Raw genomic sequence first — 17,424 nt, 5'->3', positions numbered from 1 at the left:
TGGCTGCTGCGGCTGCTGCAGGTGTGCTGTTCTGCAATGTGGTATTTTTGAATAGGAGAAAAAAGTTGGAGTGGAAGGGGTGGAAGGGGAAGATTACAATAAAACTCCAAGTAGCAGAAAATAGTCTTAAATAGTAAACTGAAATAGTAAGTCCTTCTCAAGAGGTCCAATGGAAAAATATAAATGTCCTATTTTGGAAAGATAGGTGTCAGTCTTCCTGATCTCTACAAACACAACTTGAAAAAGAGGCTTGTGTGTAATTTCAGGTTTTTTAAGTTTACAAAGTTTAGCATTTTAAAAGTTAATGCAGAATAGTAATAACCCCTAAGAAAATAAATAGGGTTTCTTCAGCTTCGTTGCTTAGAGCTCAGAACATAAACATTTCCAAGACTCTTTTCACAAAACTAAAGTTTCTGAAGTTTGATGCTTTATTCTTTAGTCTTTTAATGAAAGGGATGAAACATAGAGAGAGAAAGGCAATGTACAGAACTGAGAATACGAGTTATGCTTTGCAAAACCGATTGGGAATAAAGACTAAAGTTATTACAAAGTCATACACATGATTCATCAGGTTGACCTCTCACCCACCTTCTCTCTGATCTCCAGTGCCCTTTTACACAGAGGCTCTGCTTCCTTGTACTTCCCTCGTTTGCCATAAAGAACGGCCAGGTTGTTCAATGTGGCAGCCACCTGCATACGCAGGAAAACATGAATATATATATTTATATACATAGATATATTTCAGTCATACAGCTACAAAAGTCAAATAAAACAATCAAAAGAACAAATCAACAATTGTGAATTGGTGCAATCATTTCATCTTACTGAAAATGATTACTTGCTGGAAATCTGATCAAGGTGAAATGTCCCCATTGTGGGCTGCCTAGCACACTAGCATACACACATAAACACCCTGTGCTGTGTTACAGATGTGTTCTGATCAAACTTTGATTTAGATACCTCAGTGCATGTGAGACACATACCTGCGTGACAGACGGCAAGAGTGAGAAAAAGGAAAAGAGATACAGTAGGGCTGGGCGATATATAGCGAATATTTTGTCTTTTGATGATATTACATATTTATATTATATTCATAATACTATATTTATGTATTTATTACGGTGTTAAAAAGGGTGATTTTTCATTTCATCAAATAGCAATTTCAGACAAATACTAGATTCAGAATGTTTCATGTAAGCACTAAAAAAAGTAAAAAGTAAATAATCCAGGCATGTTTCCCCCCAGTTTTTCAACAAATGCACACAATGAAAAATTATATTTAAACATTTTCATTTACATTCACCAGTATAACAGTACACAGTAATAATACATCTAAATATACATCAAAATATTATATTCAAAGACTTTGTATATATATGTTTTTTTTGTTTGTTTTTTTGAGTGATGATGCAAACAAATAATGAAGTGCAAGTTTTTAGTCTGGAGGATTGGGATACCTGTTTGAAAAGTGCATTAAAATCATTACGAAACTCACAATGTTGCTCAATTTCATATCGCCCAAAAATCATCATGAATAAATTTTGTGAAAAATCAATACATCATCCAGCTTTAGGAAGCAGCCAGGTAGAAGATAGAGAATGAAACAGAAGACAGGTCTATAAGAGGTGTTAAAGTATCTAACCTCTGCAGAGAATTGTGGGACGCTGGTCCTGATGGGAGGGCAAGACATAAGCTTCACATGACAAACTCAATAAACGTCAGCAGCCTGTGCTGCTTATTTCAATATACACACACAACATGCTCACACACACAGCAGAGACAAGCTGTTTACACTGTTTTTTCCTGTAATGTGGAGAGCACATAGAGCCAGACACACTGATGAGTGTAGGACGGGTTCTTACCGCAGGGTGGTCTCTGCCCAGGGTCTTCTCTCTGATGGCCAGTGCATCATTAAGGAGGTTTGCTGCCTCTTTGTATTTATTCTGGTCCCTGAAGAGCAGAAATCACATTCAAATCAATCTACTGCAATTCGTTGTGCAACAAAGGGCTGTTGCTAAGGTCTTTCAGAAAAAAGCTGTTTCCATGGCAACAGGGTGATGGCACAATAGCCTAATGTCCCAAATGCTTTGCAAACCGGATATTACCATAGTTTACAACAAAAGCTATAGATGATGAGGTTCTCAACCTATTTGTTTGAAGCACTTGTTGATACCACAGTGCGGTTTAAAGGGGTCATATGATGCGTTTAAAATTTTTCCTTTCTCTTTGGAGTGTTACAAGCTCTTGGTGCATAAAGAAGATCTGTAAAGTTGCAAAGACTAAAGTCTCAAATCCAAAGAGATATTCTTTATAAAAGTTAAGAGTCAGCCACGCCTACCTAAAACGGCTTGTTCTAACACGCCCCCACATATCTACATCACATATAATCAGTAATTATGTCCCCACTGGATGCAACAAATGCCTCGTTTGTAATGGGTTTTATTGGTGTTGTCTCATCGAGCCGGGACACGGCATCACAGTATGGTAAGGGGCGTAACATTTCCGTCACACGCTTGAGGTATTCGGCCAATCAACAAACGCACTGGATAGCTGGCCAATCAATGCACACCTTGCTTTTCAGAACGATGAGCTTTGTAAAAATCGACGTGTTTCAGAAAGGCGGGGCATAGAGGAGAAACAATAATGTACATTATGTGGAAAATAATGTGTTTTTTGAACCTTAAACCGCATAAACACATTGCATTACACCAAATACACAAAATAATGTTCTTTTTAACAACGTCATATGACCCCTTTAAGATACAAAGAAAGATTTTTCTACAACAATTTTGACTGCATATTAAGCTGTGATGGAAGAAAGTATTTTAACATGAAACAAACTATACCACTTTTCTTTAAAAAAAAAAAAAATCTTACTGCCCCCAAACTTTTGAATGGTAGTCCACATAACGTGAGCAGTACTTGTGACTAACATGCTTAAAACTATACAGTAAAGTCAGCTGAGTGGACAGTGAACAAATATATATTACAAAGCTGAAGTTTTCTGCTGACCTGTAGACGAGGGCGAGAATGTTGAGCATGGTGGCTACATCAGGATGATCGTGTCCAGATGTTTTCTCCAGATCTTCCAGAGCCTGTTTGCAGAGAGGAACGGCCACCTCATACCTGCCCTGTGAGGCGTACTGGATCACCAGATTGTGGAGGGTTCTGAGACGAGCGGGGATCTCGTAACCGCCCTGCTGCGCTGCTGCCACTGCACTGCTGTGAAGAGGCTGGACTGGTGGGGCAAGAGAGAATGAGATACGGTAAAACAAAATGTATAATACTTGGTAAAAATCTTACAACTAAATATCTGCTGTGTCTATGGCTGTTTCGCTAGATGGCCATCTGCCAAAACATTGAAAACAACCTGCATGGTCACAAAAAATTGGGCTGCACGTGGATGGTGTGGGTTGGGGTGGATCACGATGCCGGCTCAAAATCATGATGTCTGTCAGCCATCTTGATGGACGATGGCATGATCTATTGGCCCAACCTTAGTTCCCATACCTAGTGAGCTGCCTACCTAGACAGTATTTGTAGGTATGACGGACCCAAAACAAATGGTATTCCACACAGTAGAGGCAGCAATATGATAGTGCCTTCGAAGGTGCATCGCTTTAGTATTTGTGGTACATACCAGGAAATACCAGAATGCACTTTGGCAAACTCAGTGAAAAATGTTGAGAGATAAATTATTTCATTCAACATTAAATCTACATCTAAATATAAAACGTTTACTTAATATTTGTAAGCATTTTAGTGCTTATTAGAACATTTTTGTGAGCTTAGCAACATGCTAATATCAGACTATGGTAGAGTTTCTCAACTTTTCTGACTTGGAAGGCCCCCCATTGTCCAACACAGTATTTGAAGGCCCCCCACATACAGTAGGTTTGGATATTTGTGGTATTTTTGCTGTAATTATGTTTTCCAACTTTTTTATTAACAGAAACTAGGAGTGTTGATATTAAGTTAAATAAAAACAATAATTATTGACGGGAGAAAAGAAATATGATTTCAGATTACACTTGATTTCATGCATATTTTCATATGTATTTTTATTAGTTAGATTACTGTAATATATTAATAATAATAGTAATAATTAAAAAAAATTATAACACATAAAATATCATTTAAAAAAAATCTGATTTCATTTAAATACTTTTAAGTAATCTTGAGGCCCAGCAGAAGTTTACTGAGGCCCTTGAATGGCCCCGCTATTGGAATGTAATAATCTGGTACTGGAACTGAAGTATCTTGTGTGGTTCTCATGAGTGATCACTAACAGAGATGCTGTTAAAGCAGGGTGTTTCAAATCTGTCTTTTCAGGTTTCATTTCAGATGCTGCCAATGTAGACAGCAGCAGACATTTAACTTTCTTCTGGAACAAAATCTGTGTGTTTGAGTTAAGATGGTCAATTAGCAAAAGTCAAGAAGTAGCTTCTTTCTAAGCACTTCTTACTGTCACTTATAGGCACAAGATCTAAAAGCATGTATTTCCCGATGTGAACTTGCCTCAGACTTAAAAGACCGAAGCAAACTTCAAATTAGCCAACTCAAATAAACTAAAAATTATTAAAAACATGGCAAAGTGACAGTGAAAGGTTTACATTGGCAGCACTTCAGGAATGAGAAGAAGAGATTAATGTGATCTTTCTTAGAGCAGATTAATGTCGGCCTCTTTGAAAACGCCTGCTGGAGATCATTTACTGCAGGGATGCATCACTGAGAGAGAAACAGCCGTCTGGCATTCATGTGTCAGAATGAGGGCTAATCTGAGCACGCTCAGGACTCGGCAGTGTCAGCCTGCGACATATGGTGCCACAAACTCCTGTGCACCGGAGCGCTCTCTGTCACAACACGACCCACGCTGCCCTTTGATCCTGCTCTGCAGTCAATGAGTTAATTATCAGGCAGGAGAACAGAGAAAGTGGAGGGGATGAAAGGAAATACAAGACAGGAAACTCTATCTAGCAGAAAATAAGGAAAGGAACTGTTGTTTGTTTCCCTTCCCCCATCAACCCACTGCACATTTTACTAATGTAACTAATTACTAATGTATATCGTATGACTAAAATACAATTGTGGTAAAATATACTGATACGAAAAGAGTAAGAGGAGAATGTAATATATGTAAAATGAATGTAATATATTTTTTCACTCTCAAGAAAATAATATTTCGAGGTCATTGAAATTTTTCATTTTCATATTTAAAAAATGTGCAGTGTACGGTGATGGTATCAGATGGTGATATGATATCACACTACAGTGAAGTACAGCGGGGTACAAAAGTCTGAGACCACATTGAAAATCTGTGATTGTCTCATTTAAACCCAGATATAAATAGAATATTTGCTTGTGTGAATATACATTTATATAAATATAGAGATTTATTTAATATATATTACTGTTCAAAATGTGGAGTCATTAAGTTAAGAACATTAAGAAATTAATATTTTTATTCAGAAAGTATGCAGTAAATTGATCCAAAATGACAGTAAAGACTTGTTAAAAAATATGTCTATTTCAAATAAACTGTGCTCTTTTGAACTTTCTATTCATCAAAGAAACTTTAAAAAAAGTATCACGATTTTCACAAAAATATTAAGCTATTAATATACTGTGTAAGAAATGTTTCTTGAGCACCCAAACAGCATATTAAAATTATTTCGGAATGAAGACTGGAGAAATGGCTGTTGAAATCACAGGAATAAATTACATTTTAAAATATATTAAAATAGAAAACAGTTATTTTAAACTGTAATAATATTTCACAATATTACTGTTTTACTGTATTTTTGGTCAAATAAATGCAGACTTATTGAGAATAAGAGACTTTTCAAAAACAATTGAAAATTCTTACTGACTCCAAAGTTCTGAATGTTAGTGTAGAAATTTTATTAAAAATATACATTTTATATAATTTATTATATTTATAAATTATCATTTATTTCGTTATTATTTATTTTTAGATCACATTAAAACAAATGTAAGCAAATTTGTGACAAATTGTTTAAAATTAGAAACTTTTTTTACTAGTGGTCTCTGACTTTGCGGAGACTTGTATACCATTAGCCTGAGTGGTTACCACTTTCTAGTATCATGGTATGTCAATAGTACTTCATACCATAGTGTTTTAATTGGGACAGGTCTATATTTTGAATTTGACTGTTTTCTATGTCTTGCCAGGTCAGAGGACCGGAGATGAGTGCTACTTACTGCCATGGCCCGGCTCATCCTGCTCATCTGGGAAAAGATCATCCAGTGTCTCCCTACTGGAATCAGAGTCCTTATCATCCTGATGAGTGTGAGGTGGAAAGAGGTGGAGAGAAGCACAGAGTGAGACTTCAGAAAAAAAGACACACAGAGATAAAGGCTCTATGATAGACGTCAGGAGGAATATAAGATCCGAGTCTCACTGATGGGCTGAGGTCCTGGTCATATTTCTTGAGCTGGTTCATGAACTCCAGATGTTTCTTCTCCTCCTCCAGCTGGGCCACGCTCTGCTCACTCTTCTGCAGCCGCTGCTGGGTTCCTGCCAGCTCGTCTCTCAGCCACTGGTTCTCCTGACACAGCCTCCGCACCTGGAGAACAGGAAAAGCAGCCTCAGGGCATTTTCACACTAGAGCTTTTAGACTCATTTGTGGAAGCTAACAGCAACAGCCCACTTTTTCAGCAGCCCTACTTCAGGAAATATTTTCCCCTTTCTTTTACCCATAGTCATTAAAAGAAAAATCCTCAATAAATCCATAAACCAAACCAACCAGCACAGAGGTGAATAAGAGCATTATAAGCCAAAAACATTATCTTATATTTCTAATCTTTAATGAGGGACATTATATATATATAGTAAAAATGCTTTAGTAAAAACCTGTTAATTGGTGAACTGTAAGTTACCTTACCATATACAGTGAAAACTTGCATTTTATGTAATTTTACTGTAAAATACTGTCAACTGTATGGTTTTTGGAAGTAAAAACTATAAATTACCATATCATTTACACTGAAAAACTGAAAAAAAGACATTCCTTGTGTGATATCATACGTTTTGTTTCTACATTACCGTACAATAAGAAGTGTTTGTGTTACATATATGTTATTTAATTGTTTAATGCATTATCTCAGTGTTGTCATTTCAGTGTGTATTTTTTGTGTATGACCCCGTTTTATGGACAGGCCACTTATAAATAATTCATCTTTCTATTTCACCACCTGTATTATTATGGTGAATTGACTCCATAGTTCTGTTTCCATAATTGATTTGCCTGTTTTCCTGTTTATCACTGTGAAGCTGCTTTGACACAATCTGTACTGTATATAAAGCGCTACAGAAACAAAGGTGACTTGACTTACAGTATCACTACATTTTAAAGTAAAAAGCAGATTTTGGTAGTTCATGCAGATTGGTATACTAACAATATATCACTATTAAGTAAAACAGGCACTAATATGCAATCCTGTAATATTTTTACAGTGAAAAACAGCTGCCAGTTTTTACCGTAAATTTAACAGGATACTTGTTTATGGTATATGATATTTCTTGGTAACTGTCGGTAATTTAGTAACTAGCCAAGAATTTGATTAACAATGTGATTTTAACTAAAAAAAATTTTTTAATTGGCTTGTTGACACAACTTGGAGCCAAATAATACAATGTGAAATACAATGTGAAAATATATCAAATTAGTGCAGGGGGATGGAATTGAATTTGAGTTTGGATCTTGCAATCAAACCAAACTTGTGTGCCTGTACGCCACTGAACCCAAGAGCACGATTTAATTTTTGATGTGGTGCAGTGTGTATGTGTTTGTACCTGTGCTCGAAGCTTCTGTTTCTCTGCCTCCACTGCACTCAGATGCCCTGACAGAGCCATCATCACCTGCACCGATCGATAAAAGAAAGAAAGAGAGAGAGTAGCCTTCCTGTTACTATGGTTACAAGCAAATTTATTCAAAAAACATTCCCCATTTCATCCCACTTTGGAAGCATTTCCACACTGCACCTGTGCTTCGCTAAGGCCCAGCTCCAGCATCTCCATAGAGCGTTGGATCATGGCTGTCTTCTCCTCAACAGCACGACCTTCCTGGCTCTGTTTGAGGCAGTGCAAGGTCCCCATCAGCCCCTCCAGGATGGTCTGATGTTCAGCACGGAGCGCCTCCAGCCCCTGCATGACCTCCCGTGTCCGACATAGCAGCTCATCCTGGGACAGCTTCTCTCCGGGGTCCCCCTGCCCATCCGTCTCCTTCACGCACACCACGCTCGACATGTCCTCACGCATCCTACAGAGAGATACACAACACAAGAATGAGAACAGAAGTCTGGGAACTTCTCCTGTTAAGATGAGTGTGTTTGTATAATTGATCAGACATGAAAAGACACTGAAGGCAATTAAATGAGAGTCGTCTCTTCTTTGTTCTTGTCCTTGTTCTTGGAACCCTTCACGAATAACTCAAGTCACTGTAAATGTGAGGTGGCGAAGAAAACTCTACGACTTTCCAACATCTCTAGGAAAAAGAATGAATTCCCTACCAACTCCCATAAAACACCATGGGAACTGGACCCAGAATGCACTGTAGAAGTTACATGGCCAACTGAACCAAACATCTCCTCAAACCGAATTTTATTTGCTATTAATCCAGATTTGGCTTCTCTCACTGAGCCAAACATCCACATTGCCTTCAGGAACATACATAACAGGACTAGGAACCTATAGAACGGCTTGCGTGTAGTAAATCTGCTTAGCCCACTTGCAAAGATTTAAACAATGACAGTTTCACTTAACAGTATTCAAGTTGAGGCAACAGACATCAGCTGGAGCAAGATGTTAGCTCAGATTTAACCAAATTAGTTGAGATGGACTACATAGATAATCAGATTTTTCCGAGAGTGGTGCTTGCATGGGCAAAACACACAAACATGGGCAAAACAAATGCTATGGTGCTCTAGGTGGTTGCCAGGGCATTGCTATGTGGTTGCCAAGACATTTTTAGCATGTGCTATGTGGGTATTAAGGTGTTTTGTGTGGTTTTTAGATGGTTGCTTACTTATCCAACATTACATTAGTCTCTATGATATTCTGGTCTCTAGATATCTAGAGCTCAGATCTCTTCCTCATTGGAAGTCAATGGGATTTCGGCTTGTTTTAAAGCCTCAAGTGTACTTCACTTGTGCACATTAAGCCCAAAGTATACTTCAGTTTTGATGCGAATGCTTAGCGAATACCTACAGCAAGTAGAGTGGAATGTGGAAAATAAGTGTGTTCTACACTGTTGGTACTAGATGGACTCCCCGTCAGTAGCTTTTCGACTGATTGAACATGTTGAATTGGCGGCAGAGCCCTGCTATGGATTCGGGTGTGCAAGGTACTATATTTTTCAAAAATTAGATTAAAAATCACATATTGTTGTTTACTTCCAGAACCTAGCTGTTCTTGATCTACTGATTTATTCTTCTGAGAGCCATAAATGCCATATGTGTATGGGGTAAAACCATGAATCAAAATGTGAAGTGAACAACGCTTTCCATTTTTGGCAATACTCATGATAGTACTCAGGTTGATGAAATAAATGTTCCACGATTCGAAGCCAAATAATACAATCCATCATATGAGAGCAAGGAGATGGAATCAAATTTAAATTTTGGACTTTGCAATCAAACCAAATCAGTGTGCCTAGGTTACCTAGGCACAGATCCCTTCTTCATTTGTCTATGGGATTTTTTGCTTGTTTGAAAGTATACATCACTTGAGTATATCAAGCCAAAAGCATACATTAGTTTTGATGTGAATGCTTAGCATATGCCTACAGCTAGTACAGGTGCACATCCACTAGTGTATTCTGCATCGTTGGCACTAGATGGACCCTGCATCGGTAGCTTTTCAACCAGTTGAGTATGTGGAATTGTCGGCAGAGCCCATTGGAGAGAGAGATCACTCTGATTGGCAGTTCAACTAAGCGAATCGGTGTACAAGAAGAAAAACGGAAGTGACATCAAGAAACCGACCAAGTCAGGAGGGTGCACACAGTTGCTTTGTTTTGGGTCCACCTTTCAGTTTGAATGACAAATACAGACTGCTGCCACCTTCTGGTATGGAGAGTTATTTCCACTCATACAGGTGCTGAACACACATGCTAGTTGGCCGTGTCTTTGCGGTGTACTCAAGTGCAACATTTCCGCCCCAAATGTAGGCAACTTGATGTAACACCACAATAGGTTTCCATTGCCGCTACCTCTTTGATGTTGGTTTAATGTGTCTCGGCCACCAGGTGAAATCATAAGTGTTATCTCTAAGGAAAGTAAGAGCAGACCACATAATTTGAGGGATCATTCAAGTTCGTAGCACAAACAGTGTCATATGAGTTACACACCAACGTTTAACACTTACTGTGAAGTATTAATCACTAATCATATGTATTAGCACAGTAGCTTGCTTTAGCAAACACAACGAACATGGAATTAAAAACTAAAAATAAGACAAAAAGTAAGTTCACTCTGAGGTGCAACAACATTGCAAACCTTCAAGAATTTGAGAGGCTCCTTACTCTTCCTAGCCTGACACAGGGACACAAAGCAGCTGTCATTGTTGTTGCCAAGACACTACTCACCTGGTAAGGCAGATCACGGTTGCTAAGGCAGTGGGTGAGGCACGTTAGCGTAAGCGTACTGGGAGTTGCAAAAACCCAAAGAGAAAGAAGAGAGAACCTGAGATTGTTGCCCTTTAAAACGCAATACATCTAGACTACAGCGAAGATGTTAGGAAAACCCATTCATTAGAAATTAACACGTCTCCTCAGCTTTCTTTTCTCTTGTGAAAACAACCGTACAGTCTCCTCCCTGCAATGCTGATGTAAAGAAGAGGTGGGTCTACGTGCTGCTCCTGAGCTTCGGGCCTGTGCTGTATTCCTGCAGGAGGGGAAATGGGAAGCGAAACGGCAGAGATTCATGTGACCCATAAAGTAGCTCGTCATCTGGCATGTGGCAACCACTAAGCAGGAAACACCACTGCATGATGGGAATCAAAGTACTGATTAATGCTGCACAAACTGTTCAGAATATACTAATTTCCCTCTTTTCCAACAGGGACCACCCACTAAGACTCTCATTTATCCTAGAACCCCCAATAATGTTAACAACAATGTTAGATATTCTTGTTAACAATATATATTAATTGCCTTAAGAATATTAACAAACATTATTACATATGTGACCCTGGACCACAAAACCAGTCTTAAGTTGCTGGGGTATATTTTTAGCAATGGCCAAAAAAAACATTGTATGGGTCAAAATTATCTATTTTTCTTTTATGCCAAAAATCATTAGGATATTAAGTAAAGATCATGTTCCATGAAGATATTTTGTAAATTTCTTACCATAAATATATCAAAACTTAATTTTTGATTAGTAATATGCATTGCTAAGAACTTCATTTGGACAACTTTAAAGGCGATTTTCTCAGTATTTAGATTTTTTTGCACCCTCAGATTCCAGATTTTCAAATAGTTGTATCTCGGCCAAATATTATCCTATCCTAACAAACCATACATCAATGGAAATCTTATTTATTCAGCTTTCAGATGATGTATAAATCTCAATTTAAAAAAATTGACCCTTATGACTGGTTTTGTGGTCCAGGGTCACATATGGTTATTATGAATATATATTAGAATGCAAGACCATTTTTTTGTAGAATTGAAAATAATCGTTATTTTAACAGTCAATAAATTAATAATTATTTTCATTTTTGGTTGATAACCAATAAACTGCAGATATGAAAATGGTAAACTATTTGTCTAAATAAATTAAGAATAAAACGTGACTTCATATGTACGTATGAAAAATGTATACTAATTTTGAGACTTGCTAAAGATTATGTTTAAGTGTTGTTAATAAAATCATTAGTGTAGTTAAAGATTGCGATTGTTAGTATTAGATGATGGCAAATGTAATCAAAATGTAAAAAAAGACGAAATGAGAATGTTCAATTAAACATGCAATTAACCAATGCTGATAAAAATCCTCCAATACTGGCAGATATAACATACAATCTCTACTTTTCAGAGTAAAAAGTAAAATGTAAATAAAGATACACACTTAAACTTATTTAACCAACTTTTAGCCGGTTTACTAATGTTGAGTTGAGTTGCGTTTATGTAACCTAACATGAAAACTGACTCATTAAGTTACGGTTTACATGCAGAAATTGATCAAATAACACTCTCCTTGTCTTGATCCTATTCTGCATAATGATGATTTGTGTTTTCAGATGAATTAAATAAAGGTATTGGGGGACAGAGAAAGGGCAAAGGAAAGGTGGGCAAAAGCACGGCAGGGATGAAGATGCAGATTTCATGCTGCTGTTTGAAGTGTAATTGTGTGTTTCAGTGCTTTGTGCTGGGGTTATGCAATCCCGGTTCTTCAAAGCACACGAAATACACTAAATATAACTATATAGGTAATAGATCATCTAACCAGCTTTAAGTAATAATAAGGGGCACATAGAGGACACAAAGAGGAGCGACAAAGTTGATAAGAGAAAAAGGAGGTAGAGGTTTCCAGAAGTTCCTCTTGCTTCCATATCCAAAAACCGAGGAAGTAAAAACACATCTGCAGCTATTGCAGCTTCAGGGAAAAATCAAGTTTGTTTTTGAAGTGTGCAGTATATAAGCACACATACCAGGTGTATTAATTAGAACAGTTTTAATTGGTATTTAATTAGGTACTTCCACAGCCCCATCCGTTCAAGTACCTTTTTATCAACACCTTATCAGAAACGTGTTCCTTTTAAATCATATTATACTGGATGCCAATTATCATTATTACAATATTTCATTTTAAAATAAACCACTGATACTGTAGGTGAAACAAAGACTGTCCCTTTAATGAGGCACAGTTTGTTTGTGTTTCACAAGTTTTGACAGTTCAGAGCTCAATAGCATCTGGCGTTAGTTACATTGTTGTGAAGAAAAGAGAAGTGCGAATGAGATGAGTCAAGAGTGTGGCAGAAAACTACATCTGCCCTGTGTCTTCATTTATATGTAAAATAGACATTTTAGCACAGGTTTATTCCAAACTCAATGCTGTACGCATAACTCCTACATATTAGTTTATTTCCTTAAAAAGGAACTGCATGTGTTAACATTCACATTAACTAAAAATAAGACATTCATTGTGATTATTAGGGCTGGGCAAAAAAAATAGATTTTCCGATTACAACTTTCACCGTGGACAAAGCGGAGTCCAGCCCGCCTCAGCTCACACTATCACGGCCTCAGTGCACGCTAAGCAGGCTTCTCCTCACGCTAGGCCACTGTGTTTTTAGTTGCCACAATCGAATCGAATCGGGACATCTGAATCGATACCCAGCCCTAGTGATTATATTCATTTTTTGATAGCCCTGATATTTTTAAGTCATTCTTTTTGGTTTTATTGATTTAAAAATACAAAATTTGAATGTTTCCAAGTACTCCTGGATTGGAATTAGAAGTTAGAAGCAGGACAGACCTTGAAGCACAGAGAAATTAAAGTTTTCTTCAGACAGGCAGCAGAAATCTGGCAGAAAATGTGTGAAAATCTGACTCAAATCCGTTTAGCAGTTTTAATCTGAATGTTCAGCAAAAGAAATAAAACATTAAATCCATTCGTACGTGGTTTAAAAAAAAATTTAAATCGTATTTTAGACAGTCAGGTGAGACTTCAAGGAAGATTTTTTTTTTCTTCAAAAAAAGTGGGTACAAATAGGTTTTTAAATCACACAAAATTGACAGCTGTAAACTATTAAGAATAGTGAAACAGTGAACTATTTTGAATAGAACACATGCATAAACATGCCAAATTCAGCAATACCACCTGTGTTTATGTTGTCTTGTGTGCATCAGTCGTGCAGCACCATGGCAAGATGTCATGATAGACAAGAGCAGAGGGAAAATTTACACTTTTCCAAAGACAATCGTGCAGTGTGAACAAATCCTAACAGTATGAGATCATATGAGGACAGATAAATGAAAACCACTGCAGGCCTGAACACCTCCTACTCAATTACATGATAACAATCAATCCTTTATTACTCAATCTGGAGCGGATGAGACAGAGAACGCTAGAGATGCAGTATTAAATAGAGGAAGTTACGGTTTGAAAGCAGAGAGCTGAAGAGATTGAACAGGTTGGTTTAAAGGCTCATTAGAGCTGTTAAGCCGATAGAAGTACTCTAGCATGACTCACAACCTATCACTAAGTCTATTGGGAAATACTCTCCTGTGACCTCAGGGGGAAGGGAGAGGGGGTCGAACCTAATGCCTGTAACTATAACAACATCCACGCTGTCGAGTCACAGGAAGAGATATTGCTGACATTACAGGAAGGCCACACACCAAGGGAAAAAAACAGGACAGAGATTAAAAGAATAGTTCTCCCAAAAATTACAATTCTATCGTTCACTTGTTCAAAACTGATGTTCAAAACTGTTCAAAAATGACTATCCTGGTCATTATTTCAGTAGCCTACAATTTAAGTGAATGAGGATGTGTATCATAATAATAATCCATACAATAATCCATCCATATTGTGTGTTATATTCCAAGCCTTCTAATGTCATGTAACAGCTTTGCATGAGAAACAGAGCAAAATTTAAAGTGTTACTCAGTGAAAATTTTGACATCCACCCTGCATCATCTAAAATAACATGTCAATTTAACTCGGTTTCAGTCATGATTTCACTTGTTTTTAGTTTCAGCATCATTACTCCAATCTTCAGTCTCACATGGTCCTTCAGAAATCATTCTGATATGCTGATTTGCTGCTCAAGAAACATTTCTTATTATTATCAATGTTGGAAACAGTTGTGCTGATTAATACTAATGTGGAAACCGCAATAATTTTTTTTTGAATTCTTTGATTAATAAAGATCAAAAGAACAGCATTTATTTGAAATAAATATCTTTTGATACATTGTCTTCTGTCACTTTTGATCAATTTAATGCATCCTTGCTGAATGAAAGCATTCATTTCATTAAAAAAAAGAAAAGAATCTTCCTTCCCAAACTTTTGAACGGTAGTGTATACTGTGAATGTGAGGTCTCAATCTACAGGATAACATGGTGAGAGGTAACATTAACACTGAGTATCTAAGGCTGGTGTCTGTGTCCTCGATGGCCTTGTTTTGCCTTGAGCTAGAGACCACCATGAGAAACTGCAGTGCGGTGCTTCATTTAAATGAACTCTGCATCAGAGTGTGATTGCCCTGACACTTCAGTCCAACCCACTGAGCCTCAGAGAGACGCCAGCAGCTCTGATTTCTCAAACACTATTGTGAATGTTCGAGCACTGTGTTACACTCAAACTTCACCTTCTTTCTGTGTTATTTTTGGGAAGCATCTTGATGTCTGAATTTTTAAGTGTCAGCTGTGCATGAACAAAGAGGAAGTGAAACCGTGTTAGCATAAACAATGAATCAAGAAACCCTTGTTATGATGTTACTTTTAATGGAGATCCTACAAAATCAGGTGTATTGTGTCCAAAACCATCCAAGTGTGAAGACTAGGACATACTAAAGCAAGCAAAATCACAACAAGAATAGCAGTGTGACTTTGTGTTTTTGCACATATATCATAGTAATAACATTTATTCTTTTATGTACATAAATACCATGGTATATGAATGAGGGAATCGTTCAGCAACTATATATCAGGGATACACAAACAATTTTATCAGCCAAACCTCTTTGACCTAAAATAATTACTTAAGTTACCTTGTGAGGTTTTTAGTTCATATTTTAGTAATTAAAGAACACATGCAGCTGCTGATTAATAGTCACATGACATGCAGGTAAACAAATCAAATATTTAATCTTTTTTAGTAAGTGTTTCATTTTGATTGTTTTTATTTTAAAATAAAATATTTTTATGCTTTATATTATTAAATTAAATAATTTAATTTACCTTAATTAAATGAAATAATTACATATTGAAATTCATAAACTTCTATTACTAATTACTATATTGTTAATTATTGGCTTTTCATCAACATAAACCCTATTTTGTGTCAGTTTCAAACTTTACAGACAGTATAGCCAATGAATAATAAATGTTTTTAGTTTGTGTGTTTGTGTGTGTGTGTGTGAATTTTGGGTAAATGTTGTGTAAAATAATTTATTTCAGAAATGTGTAAATCTCATCTGTTTTCAAAAAAAAAAAAAGCACAATGTAGGACTATATATTGGCTTTATATTGGCAAATGGCCACCTTCTTCCATCAATATTGGATATTTAAAGCCACTAGTACCACTACAGTAAAGCAACCTACATAGCCCTTAACAAGACACTGTCACATTTCCGTCACACAGAAGTCACATCCCACAGATGAACACGTTTAATATAATCAGGCACTTTGCAGCCGCACAAGAGTATGAGTGGATATGAATTGTGCTTGAGTTCCTGTGTGAAGCCAAAGTTATAACCTTCCCATTGATTCCCCAGAGGAGAACCAGCCACTCTCATTGAGAAGCCACTGCAGCGGAGCCCGAGCTCGCAGCTGGCCACACATTCACACCGCTCAAAGACTGCGATTCCTTCACAAACGCTTTCACTGAGCAAAGACGGACTGTATGTCAGCTGAGCAAAGCAAGCCACCTGCATACTAAGTAAAAAGATCCACGTCACGCAGCAAGATCAAGCACCTTTTGCTCAGAAGATTCCAAGCTTGTGATTGTCATGAAATTGGTTATTTTTTATTAAATATTTGGTTTACAGTGGGTTCAGTGATAGTGGTGAGTCAAACATTATTCATTTCATTTAAAACGATTAAAACCAATTTCTTGCAGCACACAATTTCATTTGATGCTATTCATCAGCACTCAGTCAACTGGTCTATCAAGCTCCTATTTAAAAGGCTTCATCTGAGACCAGCAGAACCAGTTCATTAAGACATTTATAAGAGAATTAGGCAGCTCTTAAAAGAAAAAGAAAAACATAAATAGAGAGCAGAGAGTCATGAAAAAGAGTCATCATGATCAGCAAAATTATTTCATATGGTTACAAATAAGTTTGATTGTATCTCAGACATAAGCTGAGCTACCATTCAAAGTTTGGGTGGGTGAGATTTTTTTTTTTTATGCTTTTGAAAGAAGTCTCTTATGCTCACCAAGGCTGCATTTTTTAAATACTGTACAAAAATACTGTAAAACAGTAATATTGTGAAATATTATTAGAATTTAAAAGAACTGTTTTCTATTTTAATATATTTTAAACTTTAATTTATTCCTATGATGCAAAGCTAAATTTTCAGCATCATTACTCCAGTCTTCAGTATATGATCCTTAAGAAATCATATAAATATGCTTATTTGGTGCTCAGTTATTAATATTGGTTCCTATCATTATCAATGTGTGTATGTATGTATGTATGTATGTATATATATATATATATGTATA

General features: G+C 36.7%; 1 protein-coding gene across 1 annotated transcript in view; it reads right to left on the bottom strand.

Annotated features, from left to right (window-relative positions):
* LOC107708436 (kinesin light chain 1-like) overlaps nt 1-17,424 on the bottom strand; it is a 50,613-nt gene that overhangs the window by 31,890 nt on the left and 1,299 nt on the right. Inside the window, exons 2-8 of the mRNA XM_016512663.1 lie at nt 8,006-8,282; nt 7,817-7,882; nt 6,423-6,587; nt 6,223-6,301; nt 3,013-3,238; nt 1,863-1,950; nt 589-690 (exon numbers count right to left, since the gene is read on the bottom strand). Coding sequence (XP_016368149.1) covers nt 589-690; nt 1,863-1,950; nt 3,013-3,238; nt 6,223-6,301; nt 6,423-6,587; nt 7,817-7,882; nt 8,006-8,281 — 1,002 coding nt within the window. The 5' untranslated portion in view covers nt 8,282. The remainder of the gene's footprint in view (nt 1-588; nt 691-1,862; nt 1,951-3,012; nt 3,239-6,222; nt 6,302-6,422; nt 6,588-7,816; nt 7,883-8,005; nt 8,283-17,424) is intronic.

Source organism: Sinocyclocheilus rhinocerous, unplaced genomic scaffold (genome assembly GCF_001515625.1).
Source record: "Sinocyclocheilus rhinocerous isolate Xijiao unplaced genomic scaffold, SAMN03320098_v1.1 scaffold295, whole genome shotgun sequence".
Classification (NCBI taxonomy): domain Eukaryota; kingdom Metazoa; phylum Chordata; class Actinopteri; order Cypriniformes; family Cyprinidae; genus Sinocyclocheilus; species Sinocyclocheilus rhinocerous.
Note: the sequence above shows the minus strand (reverse complement) of the source record. Positions and strands in the feature narration are given on the sequence as shown.